The following is a 19186-nucleotide window of genomic DNA, read 5'->3' as shown; positions in this document are numbered from 1 at the left end:
CGCCACATCACTGAGAAACGGGGAAGAATCGATCAATTGCTGACTATGAGATGCGAGAGAGCAAGAGAGGAGAGGAAGGAGAGAGCGAGAGAGGAGAGGCAGCGAGAGAGCGACAGAGGAGAGGAAGGAGAGAGCGATAGAGGAGAGGAAGGAGAGAGTGAGAGAGGAGAGAAAGGAGAGAGCGACAGAGGAGAGGCAGCGAGAGAGGAGAGATGAGACAAAGTGTGCAAGTTGAATAAATCGTTGTACAGATTGAAGCAGTCGCCTAGACAGTGGTATTTTACTTTCCACAAAGCAATTACAAAACTTGGGTTCGTTGCAAACCAACTAGACCACTGTGTATATATTTGACTGTTGATATTCAAAACGAAGACTTGGCTGAACAAGAACTTCGAAATGAAGGACTTGGGTGAAGCATCCTATATATTAGGAATAAAGATCACTCGAGATAGAAACTCAAGAATCCTGAGTTTAAGCCAAGAATGATATATTGATTATATCTTAAAGAAATTTCGTATATTATACTCCAAACCAATTGAGACTCCTATAGCTAAAGGAACAAATTTGAGTAAGAGTGATTGTCCTAGTGAATGACAACAAAAATTAAATGTTCCATATGCACAAGCTGTTGGTAGTCTGATGTATTTAATGCTTTGTACCAGACCAGACATAAGGTTTCTCATCGGTCTAGTGAGTCGTTATCAAAATAATCTTGGCTTTACTGGCAAGCAGTCAAATGGATTTTTCGATACATTAAAGGAACGAAAGGACTGAATTATCCTACCAAACCGATGAGCTAACTTTAGTTGGCTATTCCGATACAGATTTTGCATGATGCAAAGATGACAGTAAGTCTACTTCATGGTATGTTTTCCTCTTTGGAAGTGGAGTGATAGCCTGGTTCTGTAAGAAACAATGATGTGTTGCTCAACACACTCAAGAAGCAAAGCATGTAGCATGTAATGTTGCAATTACCTTTGCTGTCTGGATAAATCGGTTCTTGAAAGACTTGAAATTAGATCTTGATCATGAACCGGTTCAACTGTACTGTGATAATCAGGCAGCGATATCTCTTATGAAGAATAGAGCTATTAGCTCAAAGAGTAAACATATAATGGTGAAATACCATTATGTTCATGAAATAATCAAGAAAAATAAAATCTCATTTGATTACTTGCCTACTAATGATATGGTAGCTGATCCCTTAACTAAAGGAATATCTGAAGACTTGTTTTCAAAACATGTAACCCATATGGGGTTAAGATATATTTGAAAAGTTGCGAAGGAAAAACCATTGAATGGAAAACCTCACTATAAACCTTGGATAAAGTTTTGATTATGATGGATAAACCAATTATGGAAAACCACGTAACTAGTTAAATGAAGAAAACCTACATATAGTGAAAGCAAACTGGTGGTCTCATGATCAAGTGGGAGATGTTGAATAGTGGTCATTGAGTACGAGATTAATTCAAAAACTTCTCATGAGATAAAGTTCATCTTTATCTAAACCTTTTTCCTAAAAAATCTCTCAAACTAACCGCCGCTGGGATTTGGGGAAAACCTAAGGGACTGACTATTTATACCTAGCAATACTTAGTGTTTTGGCTTATCTCTAGAAGATTACCCGAGAGGAGCCCCTTAGCAGGAAACCCCCAAATCTGACAGTATCCACTTGCTCTTTTACTTCTTCTTTCTCCTTTGCCTCTGTCTATTACATCTCTGTTGTTAGTCACTTGAAGCCTAAGTCTGGAGCATCTGATGGTGAACCAGTTGAGGAGCTTGAGACGCCATTCCGCTGCCTTCACTTCAACAGTGACTACTATTGTTTTGCTTCTGTGATGATTTTTTGCAGTAAAACAGAATTTGGAGTTAAGTTTGTTTGTCTGTCTCTAGCTGAATCTTATGGACCTGTTTTTGTTCATGGGGTTTCAAGTTCTTCTGTTACTAGACAAATCTGTTAATCAAATTTACATGTTTTTGGATTGAAACTAGAGTCTATCAATTTGTGACAATTCTGTTTCATTCATAGAACTCATTTTTTGAGCTTTTTCTCTTGGGACCTTTACTAAATGAAATGTCAAGAGGTCTTTCATGTAAGATTACTGCATGCTTTCTTCTTTTAATACGTTGCTGCTGTTGGTTCGATGATGGTTACATGTTTTTGGATTGAAAGTAGAGTCATTTAATAGCAAATGTTTTCTCTTTCTCTTGTCTCGTTCATTGTATAGACATTCTTCTCATGAAAAAGTGATTTCTACGTGAAAAATAACACTATTTGTGACAATTCTGTTTCATTCCTAAGTTAAATTTTTAGAGCTTTTTCTCTTGGGACCTTACTAAATGAAATGCCGTGAGGTCTTTTATCTGTAAGATTACTGCATGCCTTCTTCTTTTAATAGGTTGCTGCTTTTGGTTGGACGATGGTGCTGTGCTTCCCTGTGAAATTTGGTTTCTCCAAGACTCTACATGTGTTCAATCTGCAAGCGGACCATCTTTTTTTTTTTTTACAATTTTCTTTTCTTCTGTACTTAGCGTGGACATGCTAAAGTTTTAAGCTGTTCTAGTTAAAAACTTGTTTGGTGTTTCACAGGCAGCTAATTACCTTGACGTTCAAAGCAATATGCCTAAAGTTTTTTCAGTCACTCACTGCATAGCAGCAGAAAGAAAAGGTTTGCTGCTGCCTGCCGTGGATATGTTATTCTTACTAACAGTCTAGGAATGACTGACATGCTGTATTTATATTCTTACTAACAGTCTTCATCCATGTCATGGAAGAATTTCCAATCTTATAAATATGCATGTTTTTTTCACTGCTGATCATAAAATTATCTATGTTTTTTTGCTTTTACTTATTTTTATTAAAGCTAATCCCTGCTAGTTTCATGACAACTAGACCGTGCTTATTAGCGCATAGGTAGAGGCATTACCCAGTGTCTTATAAATCTGCAGCCCGCTTAACAACTATCCCCTTCCAATATTTATCTTTCAGGTAGTGAATCATTGTACGAACCATTGTACCAGCGAAATCACAATCTTTCTTTTGTTTGGATTTGGCAACAAAATAATTTCACAAAGCGAAGAATGCTTACATATCTTTATTTCATCATAAAAGAATCATTTACAAAAAGGTTGCAAAAAGAACATGTAATTAAATCGATGACCCCTCAATAAAACCGTATGAGAATTGAAACATGTTGACACAACAACGTAATGAAATAATGTGTGACCAGGAAAACAGAAATACAACAACGTGATAAAAGATTATGAGTGACCCGGGAAAGTAAAAACCACTGAAGCCAAGAACTTGAGAATAGGGGCTTCTTCTTATGACAATTAGCCTCAGAATGAGGAGAAGAAAGTCGACGACATGATGGCATCTTCCTCTGCGCTCATCTCCAAGAAATCCAAATCGTTGTTCCACTTCAATGAGGATGACTATGGCGAAAACAAAGCCTCAATCGATGGCAATGGAGGTGGAAAAGGCCAAGAATAACAACAATTATTGGTACTCACAAGATCGACAGAACCACAGCTGCTTGAGTCAACCAGGCCTTCCTCCACTGGTTGGGCACGGGCCAGCTCCAAGAGAGCCGCCTCCATCTCGTGCATGCTTTGCAACTGAGGTCGCAGCCTCATTTCTTGCTGCTTTCCTTCCCCCCAACTTGAGATAGGCATAATTCCGTGGCATTTCGGGCCAGGAGCATCAATGCTACTGGCATACAACAGCTCTATTGACACCCACGTCCTCTCATCGTCAGATGCTAATTGTAAGAGGTCCATTGCCCTATTTTGATATTCCCAATCGATTTGGGTTCACCCACAGGTGCTGATTGGAAAGGAGCAGCAGTGATGGTGCAGCCACCCAGTAGTACTGCTTCATGATGGAGAGGAATCGTTGGTGGTCATCATAACCTTTGGCAGAAGGAGGACGGCAGAAAGTAAAAGGCTTCCCTGCTTTACTGAAGCATATGATGACAATGGTGGCACCAGTAAGAGAGCAAAGCTCAGGCCATTCCTCCTCTTGAAAAAGGTGACGTGCCTTTTTTGCTTATCAACTATCATTTCCATGTTGATCCTCTTTTTTTCCATCTTCGATGTCCAAGGCTGGCTATGGCTGCCGATTGAACTTGGAGGGGGAAGGGGAGAGAGAGAGATTGTTAATTTGGTTGGGGTGGAGAGCCCGACTAGTTCCTTTAAAAGGTTGTTACTTCATCTGCACACGCAAAGAAGAGAGGGAGAGCAACCGCCATATCTTCCCTCCAATGCTAACGGATAGTTGTCAAAGTAGAAAGCGTGTTCAAATTTTTTTGAAATCGCTGAGAACTCTCGTGCGTTATTCTCAGACGTGTTTGGATTTAGATGACACTCCAAAACGTGGTTTTGTATCTTTAAAACTGGGTTTTGGTTTGTCGTGAAAATATTATTTTGTGAAAACCCGGTTTTCCTAAAACAGTGTTTTTATATGTAGATCAAAAACCTGGCCGTCCCCCAAATTTTTCATCCAAACCTCATCTTTGGTGCTGGGGACAGTTAAAACGAAATAAAAAACAAATGAAGATGCCCTTAATTACCGAATGCTTTCTTGGTGGATGGTGGCCTGCCTAGATCACACTGCGGACCCCTCCATCGTTGTAAGAATATTGAACAAACATGAAGCAAATCACTGTGAGAAGTAGTAGAAACCTGATGAGGCCACAAGGCTGGCTCTCTTTACTTTCTTTCAAGCGACAAGGTTTTCTACAACCACCATCAAAAACTAGGTTTATGTCATCCAAACAAAAACCTGGCTTTCGAAAGGTGAAAACCTGGTTTTTATCTTGTCATCCAAACTGATAAACCTGGTTTTCAAAACTTGTTAAAAAACCAGGTTTTTGCAAAACCAAGTTTTCAGAAAACCAAGTTTCTAAGGGTGTCATGCAAACACCCCCGAACAGGATTTTCAACCACCATCATACATCTGCTAATATTATTTTAAGACGATAATTTGAGGAAGGTAGGATGTCTTACCCTATTCAGTTCTTGCCTGGATCATCTTTACACAAACTCAAATTTGATGGAGAAAATACAAATCAATCCCAGCAGCTGCCCAGAAGATAATAGTTTGTTATGAGATTTAATCGTGTTCATTTCCTATTCATTTGATTAACCAAATTCCATTAGGAAAATACAAACTCAGAGTAGTATATATATCTTTCAATTTGGTTTAGACCATAATCAACTCATTTCTACTACTTGGTGCCCTTGCATATGTCTGACATATATTGCTTGATTTTTCTCAAAGCTACCTTTTAATTCAAATGGACATTGTGCAAAATCAGGTTCGATGGATTTGTATATATATTTAGTCCTGGTTTTCATTCATAAATTTGGATGTAAATGTTAGAAAAATTTAATAAATTGGACCAATCTAATTCGATTTGAATAGGATATCTGATACTATATGGACAATTCATAATGTCTCAGTGCAAGAACTTCAGGGGAGGAGCCAAGTGGGGGGCGCATGGGCCTTGCCCCACCTCAATTTTTTTTTAAAAAAAATTGTATGTAAATTTTAGAAAATTTTACTTGTCCTAAATAAAAATTTTAAAAAATGATATTTGAGCCCATGTCAAAATTTAAAAACTTTAATTCGGCCACCTTCATGAAAAATTTCTGGTTCCGCCCCTAACAAGAAGTTGTAGCTTTCTCCTCCCTTTCCTACATTCTTTGTGGTTGCTGTCAAGTTTATAGCTTTCATGCCTTCGTTTCCTTTATTGACAAAGAAATTAGGTTTACCATCTATTTGTTTTAATCCAGCTTGTAAAACTTGGCCCTTTAATAAAATGTTGCAAGCTAAAGCAACTTTTTTTGCACCATTAATTTTTTGGTAGATACCACTAATTTATGAGTCACAAAATATAGTGTCCTTTCTTTTCAACTATAATTCAGAGCCATAACCAAGAATGCAAATTTACTTTCAAAATTCTCATCCTGAGCCTAGCGCTAAGATTACTTTGCCTCATTACATCTCTTATTAAGAAAAACACATGATGTGGTCCCTTTTTACAATTATAGGCAAATGAAGTCTCAAAATGAAAATTTCCTAAAATTTGAACCATTCATATGCTTTTTTTCTCCTACCCATCTTTGCCCTAGCTCGGCGTTCTTATAGTCCAAAATGACGCAACCAATCTCCTTAATATAATAGTTTATAGCATAATCCATATTGCATCAACCAGTATTGACATTCCAAGGAAGTTGCTGCAACGATTTGAGTAGGAAGTTAGTAGGTGGCTAGTCTCTGGTTCATGCCTTGGTGACCTCTATACCCAAATAAGAGGCTACCAATGCGCAAGTTAAAGTGCATTAGAGACGGTATCTCAAAGCATCAAAAGCAAATTTGGTACCATACATAGATAGAAGGATGAGTGGAGGCTTAGGCCTAATGTTCTATTGTTTTAGGTAAGTCTGGGTATCGGGGCGGCCCAGCCCGATAAGGAACCGGGCTCGGGACGGCCCGACACCTAAAACTCGAGCTCAGGCCCAACCCGACTATTAAAACCTGAACTCGAGCCCGACCCAATTAAATTAAAAAATATTTTTGTTAATATAAAATAATATATATTTATTAATAAAATAAAATTAATATTTAAAAGTTATTGGACCTGATCGGGCCCCCGTCGGGCCGACCCGAACCAGCTCGGCACATTATCAGGTCGGGTACCGGGTACCTGATGGGTACCCGGCCCGACGCACAGGTCTAGATCCACCCAGAAGCGAGTCAAAACCTTGTAAACATATAAAAAGATTGAGTAATAACCCACGTACCTTACCTTCAGCCGTGTAATAAGTTGCTAAGATACTATTTCAAAAGATGCACATATATACGAAGGGGCCGTGCACATTGTGTGGGCAACTGTCCATAGAGACCTACAAAAAGTACTTATTTTTATATTGATACCTCACAATAATTTTCTCATTTACATATTAATGTCACTTAAAAATTTAACGTTTATTATTAGTGCCTTTAACCAAAAATTTTTTGTTTTGTCCTTATCAATGGCATCTAGCAGCTTGCATTAATAAGTGGCAGGTCCCTAAGGTTGGAGCGAAGGCCAGCATGATGGACAGCACCTTAAGAGACAAAAAACAGACCATATACCTGAGGGAGATAAGGGGTTGAGTGGAAGCTTTGGCCTTATGCACAGGGTGGTGGGAAACCACGCACACCCGAGCAGAACCACGTTCAAGGGTGCGCAACCTAAAACAAAATTTCAGATTGTCTTATCACTAGAGGATTGGCGATCTTGAGTGCCTAGTCTTTGTGAAAATGAAAAAAGCCAAACCTCAAATGACCAAAGGCAAATTTGAACTACCATGGACGTGATGCATGTTCGTTTATGTCAAGGTTAGGGAGGACGTGCTCTCACTTCTCCTTGCTGTAGGGAGAAAGGTTGGTGGAGTCAAAAGATTTTTACAAAAGTGAGGGTTGTTATATAATTTGTAAAAATTCATGGGCATAAAATATAATTTTTTTAAACATTTAGTAGTAAATTATTAAATTTTCAAAAGTTGAGGGGGCGCCTGCTGGGCCCTGGCTCAGCCGCTTGCCTACGATCTCATCCCATCCGCCCATAGACACAGCATGTACATAAATAGAACTCATAATATTGGTGCACGAAGTTTGTTGGTGCATGAAGTTTCGTGTGCCAACTGCCAACACGGTTAATGTTGAAACTATTATTTAAATGAAAAAATTTTGTAAAGACAAAATAAGAAATTGAAAAAAGTGAAAAAAACACAAAAGCACATTTTTTTCAATAATTCCAAAATTGTATCCTTTTTTCATGTGGCATGTGTATTCTATAGGACTTAGGAGTGACTACTGTTTGCGACTTGTGTGCCAATTAGTAGGCCTGGGCGTCGGGCAGGAAGCCCGGGCTCGGCTTTTACCCGATCGATACCCTCGATTCTGGCTCAGGCCCGACCCGGCCCGGCCCGTTTGACCCTTCATCCGAGCGATGGTGTCCAGAATCTTCTCCTCCCGACGACCTCCCCTTCTCCTTCTCCGGTTCTCCCATCGCCACATACGGCTGCTCCTCCTCCTCAATATTCTCTCTCTTCCTCCACCTCCTCACCACCACTGCAACCCCAACCAGTGCCCTCCTTGCCTGAGTGCCCTCCTCCTCCCTCACCACCTGTTATCGAGTGCCTTCCTCCCCCTCCACCTCCTCACCTCCTGTTTGACGACGGCGATTTCGACGCCGATGCCGACGGCTCGATTTAGACAACGGTGACCGCGCGAAAACCTTGACCCTGGGTCCGCTGCTCCTCCTCCTCCATATTCTCTCTCTTCCTCCGCCTCCTCACCTCCTCTGAGGTCGCCGCCTCCGTCTCCCTCCTCTCTGATTCCCCTCTCCTCGGAAACGCCGATGGCTCGATTTTGACGACGATATCCCCAACCCATCCACTCAATGCCATCCTCGACGAGAAAGCCCTAAAAGTCGAGATGGAGTCTGTGAGTTAACGGGCCGGATCGGGTCGGGCCTGACCGACCCGAGCTGCATCATCTGGCCCGGGCCCGGCCCGAGACCCGGTTTTCTCAACCCAAGACCTGGTTTTCTCAGCCAGGACCCGGGCCCGACCTGAGACCCGGTTTTCTCAGCCCGGACTCGGGCCAGATACCGGGTACCCGATGGCAGCTCGGCCCACACCCAGGCCTACCAATTAGTGGAACACTTTATCCTCAATTAATGTATGTATAATAGGGGTCTGGTTCATTAATATATGGATATAACATTTATGGAAATCTAACTGACAATGTATAATTTCAGGAGAAGCAACCGATACTGTAATCCATAAATAAAAAAACGTGAACAGCAGAGTGTCTGTTGCGAGAGTGAGCAGGACACCTTTTGGCTTGCAGTCCTTTGGTTGGCTCACAAGCAGTATGGTCCTTTGGGGTTGTTTGGAAGTATCAACCCAAAAAAAAATGAACAGATTCATGAAACATTTTTTAAAGTATATAATGAATTTAGCTAATATTTGAGGTTGATGAGTAACATAAAGAGCTGTTTAGGAATAGTAATAGGATGTTACTGTCCATGTATCTGCTCTAAAACTTGGGGCAACTTCATGGAACTTCAAAAAGAATGCAACACCAGCCATTCCACCAAGCAGCCATGGGACGTTGTGGAATATATAATACTTTTATACTCTTGTTCCCCATATTGGGCGTTCCTACTGTTGCATGTCCAACGTTTGTTTCATTTTTTCATAAACAGAATGCCTCTGTTCCATTTTCATGTGCTGCTGCGCAATCAAACAGCTTCTAAAGTTATTGTACATGCCCAAATAGTTTCTTGGGGGTTGTTTGGTGACAGTAACACATTGTTATTATCCCATAAATCTATCACAAAAACGAGAATAGTTGTTTGTTGTAGTGTTTCATGAATCTATCTAATTCATCTAATTCATTTCAAAGATTCACAAGACAGTAATCATGTTTTACTGCTGTGAAGCGACCCTTTGAGTTCTTTAGCAAATGGAACACTCTCACAACGTTCTATTTGCCAAACGACCCCTGGTGTCCCAATTGGTAAGCCAAATGGGTGAACACCAAACTGCATTGTTGTCTGAAAACTCTCTTCATTGATACCCAATAAGCTTTCTAAATATTAGGGCATGACAGTAACTAATTTGTTTTCTTTTTTAATTCGAAATCAATTATCAAATACTGCTGGTGCTGTAATAGTTGGTGACTGATAATGTTGGTGTCATATTAATTGTTGACAGTTCAATGATCCACAAGAGAACACTGTGATATAAGAATGCATGTATTTGTAGAGAGAGAGAGAGAGAGAGCCGATAAAATGGGAATATATAACAAAATTTGGGGACAAGAAGTCCCCTAAATACAAAACAATCCGCAAAGAACAAAATTAAGCAAAAAACACAAGCAGGAGGAAGAGAGAGACAAAGAGAGAGAGAGGGAGAATGAGTTTAAATTGATCAAGAGTTATCTGAATTAGTACATAGATGTTCTTCTCTAATTAGCTGATATTTTAGAGCTGATTTAAAAATAAAAAATATTTTTGTTAGTAATTGGGGTAGAATAATTTTCAGAAAAAGGGTAAACTAATATTTTCGAAAACATTTGATAATAAGAACTTTTTCTCCTGTTTTATGGAGGTTTAACATAATTGGTCGGATAGGTACGTACACAAATTACCATAAACTTTTGGCCTTTAGGAGCAAGTTGGCCCTCTCTCTCTCCCCCTCTCTTTTTTCTTTCTCCGGCCTTAGAAAACAAAAAAGAAAAGGCACAAATGTTTATTTATGGATTAAATTGCCTTGATTTAAGTTAAGCAATCAAGTAGACTTATACCAACACGGATGCCCATCAAATTCATGAAGAAAAGTGTTCAAATAAATTAATATGTTTCCTCTGAAAAGCGTTTACTTGCTTGCTGCCTTTCTCCTTCTTTATTATGAGTTATCCATCTTACGGCACTAAATCTTAAAAGACATTGGAACCCTTGAAGGCGTCGACCAATGTTGTCTCAATTGGCCCAATCGAATCAAATCAATTAGCAGCAAACCCATTTAATTAATTGGTTGATACCGAGATGTCATGTGTTACCCATCGTTTAACTGTGTCATTCGTTGAAATATTTTATGTTTTCTAAATTTAATTTTTTTTAAAGAATAAACATGCTAATATTAATTAATATTACATATTCACAATTTATTCAATTTCTAACTATTGTTTGAATTTATTTTTTTTTTTTAAATGAATGTCATATTTTGTTTATCTATTCGCAATCGAATCAGCTAAAATGTTGAGTCAAATCAACAGCCTGCGAGATTCTCAATTTATTTTTCAAATTTTTGTGACACTGGCCTGGACGGCCACTGTGGCTTTGAGGCCAGAACCAGTTAAATTTTCTATTGCTTCTGTTTACTAAAAAAAAAAAAAAAAAGAAATTTCTGGTTAAACTCCAACCAAAGGCGTTACCAACATGTAGCTGTAAAAGAAAGCTCTAGAGTGAAACTGGTTATGTTCTTTTCATTATGAACAAAAAAAACTGTTCACAGACATGTGTAATGACCAAAGCACCCATGAATATGAAAAAGAAGGCCTTTTTTAGGACAAAAAGAGTTATAAAAAAAGTTAAAAATTTAAAATCTGCATTTCTTTATATATATATTTTTTTAAAATACTGTAACCCTCCTTCCTTTTTCATTCTATGTATATTTGTTTGACGAGACAAGTGAGCAGCAGAGCAAAGCTGCTTGGCCAAAGATGTATGAAGAACAATTCTCTGTCACATATATCCATCTCTCACAAGGCAACTTGCCCTACAACCAATTTATATTTAATTGAAAATAAAATCAATCATGTAATAGACTTTTTATGGTGTGCCTAAAACCATAATGATTATATAAACGCTAAAACAACGTATCCGGCCACCGGTCCAGCTTTATATTGATATTATATTTTAAGTTTATTACTTAAACCAATGGTTATCGAGTAACAAGAGAACCTGAAGAAAAAGAACTTCCTTCCTTCATCCATTGGCAAGCCATCTGACCATATTGTTTTGAATAATTTGGATGTGAAAAAATTAGCATCTAAGTAAGAATTTGGATTGGATTCAGTTTGAAAAAAGTTATATGAGATCGAATTTAGGTTCGGGTTTAGTGATAAATAAATATCTAATGAGATAATAAACATCAATATGGTCAGGTAAAGTTTCCTATATCTAATATCAATACGGTTGGAAAGTCAGTTTTTAAGGTATTAGCATCCAAATTGGGTGTTGGGTTGCATTCTTTTATGAATCTAAAGATGTATTCCAAATTGGATTCAATTGTGAAAATAGTAATTGTATTTTAGATAAAATATATAAATTTTTCTTTATTTGCATTAGAACATGGATATGTATTTGTTCAGTTGACATTCCTACTACAAAGAGTGTGTATATATATATATATATATAGTGGTTTAATCATCTAAGCAGGGTGCATATGAAATAGATAATGATTGAGAGAAAAGATTGATAACAACTTGTGAACTAATATGAGATGACATCTTTTTTTTTTTTGTCTATTAAACGTCCATCATTTGGATCACATGTTCCTCGTTAAATGGTTGAGTGATTAGAATTATCATTTTTTATATAAAAATTATTTTAAAATTTTAAAACAAAAGTCTCTACACAAAATAATTTTTCGATTAAATAAAATTTAAAAACTTATTATTAAAAAGATAATAAATTATTATTATTAAAACCACGATACATGTTACGCATGATAAATCGAAGCTGATATAAATTTAGTGACGGTTTTTGGAAAGAAATCTTTTTAATTTAAATAGTCATGGCAGCATTCAACTCTTCGAATATAATAAATATTCCTTTTACTGATGTGTGAGATGGGCTTCACATATTCGGCAAGTTATAAAGGGCAAAAGGCTGCATTTATTCTGATACCATTCCCTCTTCGCACGAAAATGGCCTCACAACCTTTCCCTCCCTCTGAATCTTCTTTCCTTCCATCCCCACCTCTACGTAAACTCTCTTTCTTGTGACTCCTTTAATAATGCATTAGTAGCATTCACTCCATTCTCTCCCACTCTCTCTCCCTCTGTTTGATCTTCGCGATTCATGACATCTTCTTCCGCTGCCGCCGTCGAATTCGATGTCTTATTGAGTTTCGGCAGGGGAGATAAGGGGAGCGGGATCTTTGCAGAGCAGCTCATTGAGGCGCTCCATGAAAGAGACGTCCGGGTGAGGCCTGCCGGCAGGGATGGTGGCGCCGATGAGGCCAATGCGATCGAGGCGTCGTCCGTTTGCATACCCATTTTCTGCAGCAGCTATGCATACTCCAGGCGGTGCCTCAGGGAGCTATCCGAGTTCGTTGCCAGAAAGAAGATCATCCTCCCTGTCTTCTATGGCGTCGATCCCTCCGACGTGCGGCGGCAGAGGGGGCCCTTCGAACCGGCGTTTCGTGACCACAAACTGCGTTTGGACGGGAGGACAGTGGAGGGGTGGAGGGAGGCGATGGAGGAAGTGGGCGAGATTGTTGGGTATGTCGTCGCTGATGTTGCCGGAGATGGGTAAGCTCTCTTTCTCCCCTCTTTTGTGCTCTAAATCGGTTTCGAGTTACGATGACCAGGGTCGAGTTTTCGGAACCTGGTTATATACTAAAATTTTGTGTCATGGTTAATGGTAAAAATACGGTCTTCCGTTTTGATAGAAAGAAATTTTTTTGTAAAGACAAAAAGAGAGAATTGAAAAAAAGTGGAAAGATTAAAAAGGACATTTCTTTCTACAATTTTAATAGTATTTCTCTTTTTCTTTTGGTGTGTTGGCTACTCAAACTCCGAGTTTTGAGGAGCTTCTGTCGAAGTCGATGCTTAAAATCGAAAACTTCTCTCACTTAACCCATGCATAGGGGTGATATCAAAATATGTTTATTAAAATATAATATATATATATATATATATATATTAAAGGTAGAAAGGGATTATAAAGAAAGTGAAAACGTTTAAACTATCCACTTTTTTTATAAAAAATTCAAAAACACTTCCACCCTCCTTTGTTTGGTGCATATTTGTTGGGTGCGCCATCTTTCTGCGCCAACTTTATTAGGAAGATCGGGAAATTGGCTTAGTGAGAGACTGATTTTTTTATTCTTGTAGATTTTTTTGTTGAGTTTGATGTCCTTGGATCTTAAATCCAAATCGAATAAAAAAATGTGTTCAAAAGATCTTCAGTTTAAACAAATTGATCATCTGGATTTACTATATGTCAAATTGATGAAAGAAATTTGTGCCTTTTAGCATAAGGTATGTTTGTTATTAACTTACTTTACATCAAAAATTAATGCACAGTTCTTTACTAATTTGTCTCTAAAGTTAAGCACTTGTTTGTTAATTTAATAAATTGAGTGGTGATTTTTTTCGCATGCCCAAATTTTTCCGCAATTTATTTTCCAAGAAAAAGAAAATGATCTCACTTTTCTCTCTCACGGCAACATTTTTTTTTTTTTGTAAGAAAAGTGCTTTAATGTGGGGCCGATTCAGCTCCATACTAGCTGATATTTCAATAAAGTAACCAATATTTTTTTCTTTTTTTATTTAGAAATATCCCCATGGCAAGTATTTTTTATGCGAGTTGGCAACCAATATTTCGCCAGAAGGTCGCCAGAGGGTCAGGCCCTGTATTCTGCAAGGTGTTGTCCATAGCCTGATATTGCCACCTTAACGATGACATTTGTGGAAGCAATTTTTATTCTTGGTTTTAGGTTATAACACTGTGGATATGTACATAAACTCATTTATTTTGTGGTTATAATTTTGAATTTAGTTATTAAGTTTCGGTATAATACAATTTCGAACTTCGAACAAATAACATATATATATATATATATATCTTTGCTTAGTTTAGTTTTGGACATGTAACTTAGATGGTTTTATTGTAAGTAGGTATATTTTTTGCAGATATATTTCTGATTTTCGAAACTAATTTTAATCATCAATTAGAAAAATGTTACACATCTTCACCGACACGTGGAAATGTGTTGATGAAGATTATTGCTGACATTAAAGAGAACATCGGTCAAAGATTTACCGATGCTAAAAGCAAACGTCTATCTATTTTTTACCGACATCCAGACGAGTGTCATAAAAATCTTTACTTTCATCCACCGTCAGTCAAAATTATCACCGAATTAGAATAAGCATCGCTAAAACTATTATCGACATTCAACCGACATTGTTAAAAGTTTATTTAACTATGTTAGCCACGTGTTGGTAAAGATATCTACACCGATGGGTGCAATGAAAATGTCGATGATAGGTGCAATGAAAATGTCGACGATAGAGTCCATTGTAAACGTCAGTAAAAGTTTTACCTATGTTCTTTCCTCCTTTACCGATGTTTTTGGTCGTTCATAAAGTACTAATTTTTTTGAAGTGGAATGCAGTTCTGCTGAAATTTTGAAAACTTAAGTGTATGTTTCATGTTGATCTGCTGAAATTTGGGCACATTCTTGAAAACAGACTGAATTAAGTCTGGCCTTCGTCATTCTACTGTTATAATTTATTGTAATATTGAAAAGAAAAAACTAGAAACTTATCAAGAAGAAAATTTAAATCTCATTTCAAATATCAGAGTCGCAATTCACTGAGCTTGTTTGGACGATTATCAACCAACATTTCTAATGGTCTTCTTCAGTGCATTGCATATTTTTTTCTTCGTTTTGCAGGCTTGGAGTTCTGTTGAATCGTCAACCAAGTTTACGAACTCGGAGATGAACTTTATTTTATTACTCTTGATGCGATCAACCATTTACGGACAGAAGCACACAGACACACGCACAAAAGAAGACTACTTTTTGTCAGTTCTTCCACACTGAATTTTTGATTTCCCTTGCAGGGATAAGGCCAAGTTGATCCAGTTAATCGTTAAGAGGGTATTAAGGGCAATGAAGCATGCCACCATGGATGTTGTTGAACACCTTGTTGGAATTCAGTCACGAGTGGAAGATGTCATGAAATTATTATCTCTTGAAACAGAAGACGTTAAAATGATTGGGATCCATGGCATGGGAGGGATCGGCAAGACCACGCTGGCAAAAGTAGTGTATAACCAAATGTTTAAAAGCTTTGATGCAAGTTGCTTCCTTTCAGATATTAGAGAGACATCAAAGCAATACAAGGGCTTGATCTTGTTGCAGGAGAAACTTATTTCTGAGATACTAAACTTTGAGAAATTTGAGATAACTGATGTCAGTCAAGGGATTGCAACAATCAAGAGTAGGTTCCACATTAAGCGTCTTCTCATAGTTCTGGACGATGTTGACCATAACAATCAACTTGATGCCTTGGTTGGTTCTCGAGATTGGTTTTGTGGGGGGAGTAGAATCATCATTACAACCAGATATAAACATGTTCTAAATGTACAGAAATTGAACAAGGATGAGTTTTACCAGCCAGGCGAATTGAATCGCGTTGAATCTCTTGAACTGTTTTCCTTGCATGCCTTTGAAAAGAGTCAACCGGCAAATGATTACATAGAACTCTCTGATAAAATTATAAAAGCTGCTGGTGGACTTCCCTTGGCACTTGAAGTCCTTGGTTCATTTCTATTTGGTAAGAAGGATGTAAAAGAGTGGGAAGATCTGTTGGAGGGATTACAGCATATCCCATTTGATGACGTACAGAGGAGGCTAAAACTAAGTTATGATAGTCTTGATCCTGAAGAGAAAAAAATATTTCTTGATCTTGCTTGTTTTTTCATTAGCCCGACTAAGGATCGGGTAACTGATATATTGAAGAGCTGTGGCTTCTATGCATCTCTAGCGATAACAGTATTGCAGCACAGGTCACTTGTCAAAATTGATAAGAACAGGTTGGAAATGCATGACCAACTTCGAGAACTGGGGAAAGGTATTGTTCGAGAAAATAGCTCTTTCAATCCAGGCTTGTGTAGCAGGCTGTGGGTTACAGATGAAGTGCTTGATGTATTGGATAATCAAAAGGTAAGGGATCAGTAAAACACAGTTAACTTGGTCTTTCACTTTTCGTATGTTGACAAACTTTTTGTCAAGCAAACTAGCTTTTTACTGCCAGGGAACAGGAAATATTGAAGGCATTGTAGTTGACCTTAGAGGATTACTCAGCAAAAGACGTGTGAAAACTAAATCCTTTGCCAGAATGATGAACCTGAGGCTGCTTCGTGCCAACTTTGCAGAATTTGAAGGCAATTTCAAACATATGCCTACAGGATTGAGATGGTTAGAGTGGCATGGGTGTCCACTAAAATCACTCCCCAATGGCTTCAGCCTTGAAAAGGTTGCAGTTCTTGACCTGTCACTTAGCAGCGTTGTTCAGCTTTGGAGCTCAAGATGCTATTTCAGAAAGAAGGTTAGGCTACCTTTCACTGCATCTTCATGTTGAATGTTCTGTTTATCTTGATATCAGGGTGTGTTGGCGTGTGTGTATGTGTGTTCATATGTATGTATATACCCAACCACTAAAACATAATCATTTGTCATGAATGAACCCTTTATTCATTTTCTCTGGGACAAAAAGAGTGGCCTTCTAAGGTGAAAATTGGTTGTTTATAATTTCTCAACTCCATATTATGTGTTGAAACATGATGATCTAATAATGGATTCCTTCTCATTCAATTATCCAGATCACTTCCATATTATGTGTTTGAATATCTCTCTTTCTCTCTCTCCCTTTCTCTATATTCAGTGTTGTTAAAATCAATTTGAATAAGCACATATAGGCCTACCAAAATTGAACCTATGAATAAAGTGTCCATGATAAAGGTCATTTTTGTTTAAAGATATATTTTGTTTATTTTATATTATTTAATTAGTCCTTTTCAGTTGCTTGAGGCTTGCATGTTATTGTTTATTTTATTTTATTATGTTCAACATCTATTTTCAGTTTTTGCTGAAAACTTTTATCGTTTTTTTATTGGTTGCATTGAAGGTATTCAAACCTTTGACTTTCTTATTTAAAAGCAATCCAATTCAATACAATTTGGTTATTTGCTGAATCATTTTGAAACATGCTTCTTTGTGATTGTCTTCGTCTGCTTTTTTTGCTCAGGTCTTCAATGAGTTGAAAGTTCTTATTCTTAGTGGCTGCTCACATCTCAAGAAGACACCTGACTTTTCAAGCTCACCCAGATTAGAAAAATTGATTCTTAAGGGTTGTCAAGAGCTGGTCCAAGTGGATGAATCCATTGGGAAGCTTGATAGATTGGCAGTGCTAGACTTGTCTTTATGCTCTAAACTAGAGAGGCTGCCTAATGCCATATGCAGCTTAAGTTCTCTTAAGAACCTTGACCTCTCCAGATGCACTGATCTGCAGATGTTGCCAATGCAGTGGGGTGTAATGGGTTCTTTCAGAAGTCTTCGTCAATTATCTTTGTTTAGGTGTAGCAATCTGCAAGAGCTGCCAGATTCATTTGGAGTAATGCCTAGACTTGAAAAGCTAAACTTGAGATACTGTCAATCATTGAAAACATTGCCTGACTCCATTGGAGATATGAAGAGACTATCCGAGCTTTACCTAACTAATGTTGCTCTTGTACAACTTCCCTCTTCAATAGGCTCTCTTGTGGAGCTAAAGGGATTATGGATGTTTGGGTGCAACAAGCTGAAAAGCTTGCCAGATACTCTTGGCCACTTGATGAAACTTGAGAAGTTGGACCTGAGCTATTGCAAGTCCTTAAAAATGTTACCTCCTTCAGTTGGTAGTATAAAAAATCTAGTTGAACTTTACTTCAACTTTGTTGATATTAAAGAGCTCCCTAAATCAATGGGATCACTTGGTTCCCTACAGAAGTTATCCTTGCAAGGATGCAACAAGTTGGTAGTATTACCAGATGGATTTGACAACCTGACCAATCTTGAGAAGTTGGACCTAAGAGGTTGTTCATCATTTAAAAAACTACCTGATTCCATTGGAAATATGAAAAGCCTGACTGAGATTCTTCTAGCTCGCACCAGCATTGAGTTACTTCCTGATTCATTGGCATCTATCAGGAAGCTCAAGAAATTGAATATACAGAGCTGCACAAAACTAAGAAGCCTTCCCTTGGGGATGATGAGAAGTTTGAGATATTTGTATGTCAAGGGAAGAGGTGAAGAGGAATACAAAGATGATGATTGCTTTGAAGTACCTGAAAGCATGGCATCAAAGAGTTGGCATTCTCACAATTCACAAGAATATCGGAGATTGGAATTCACAAGTTGTGAGGAAGCATATGGCCATTTTAAGATCCAGTGGAAGTTGATTATGAGGGTGGAAAATCAGGAATGGGTGGTTCTTGTGAGAGATGAGCACAAGAAAGAATGGGGCATGCATAGAGGCATGCAGTGGTTGCGGCTTATTTTCCCTACAGGTTTTGTTCTGGTCAATGATAGCTGATGTGAAGGATGAAGGTAGGAAAGGAGGCACTTAGTGGCTAATCTCTTCTGATGAACTTTGTTTTCAGACATGATCCCTAACTCAGATGGTGCAGATACCATAGACCTATACTTATATCTCATTTGAATGCACTTAAGTAGCTACGTCCTTGGGTCTACACAAAAAAATGTTATTAACTAAGTGTTTTTTTGTTGAAAGTTGAACGTATGTGTTTCTCATTCTTTAATTGATGAAAATTATGAACTA

At 38.0% G+C, this 19186-nt stretch overlaps 1 protein-coding gene across 1 annotated transcript; it reads left to right on the top strand.

Moving 5' to 3' along the window:
• The first annotated feature begins 12495 nt into the window (after positions 1-12495).
• LOC116267533 (disease resistance protein RUN1-like) lies at positions 12496-19186 on the top strand. The gene is made up of 4 exons (XM_031649306.2): positions 12496-13102; positions 15426-16530; positions 16622-16915; positions 17615-19186. The coding sequence occupies exons 1-4, from the start codon at positions 12651-12653 to the stop codon at positions 18938-18940; spliced, it is 3177 nt and encodes a 1058-aa protein (XP_031505166.1). The 5' UTR covers positions 12496-12650; the 3' UTR covers positions 18941-19186.

Source organism: Nymphaea colorata, chromosome 14 (assembly GCF_008831285.2).
Source record: "Nymphaea colorata isolate Beijing-Zhang1983 chromosome 14, ASM883128v2, whole genome shotgun sequence".
NCBI classification, from domain to species: Eukaryota; Viridiplantae; Streptophyta; class Magnoliopsida; order Nymphaeales; family Nymphaeaceae; genus Nymphaea; species Nymphaea colorata.
This window is presented reverse-complemented; position numbering and strand designations above follow the sequence as displayed.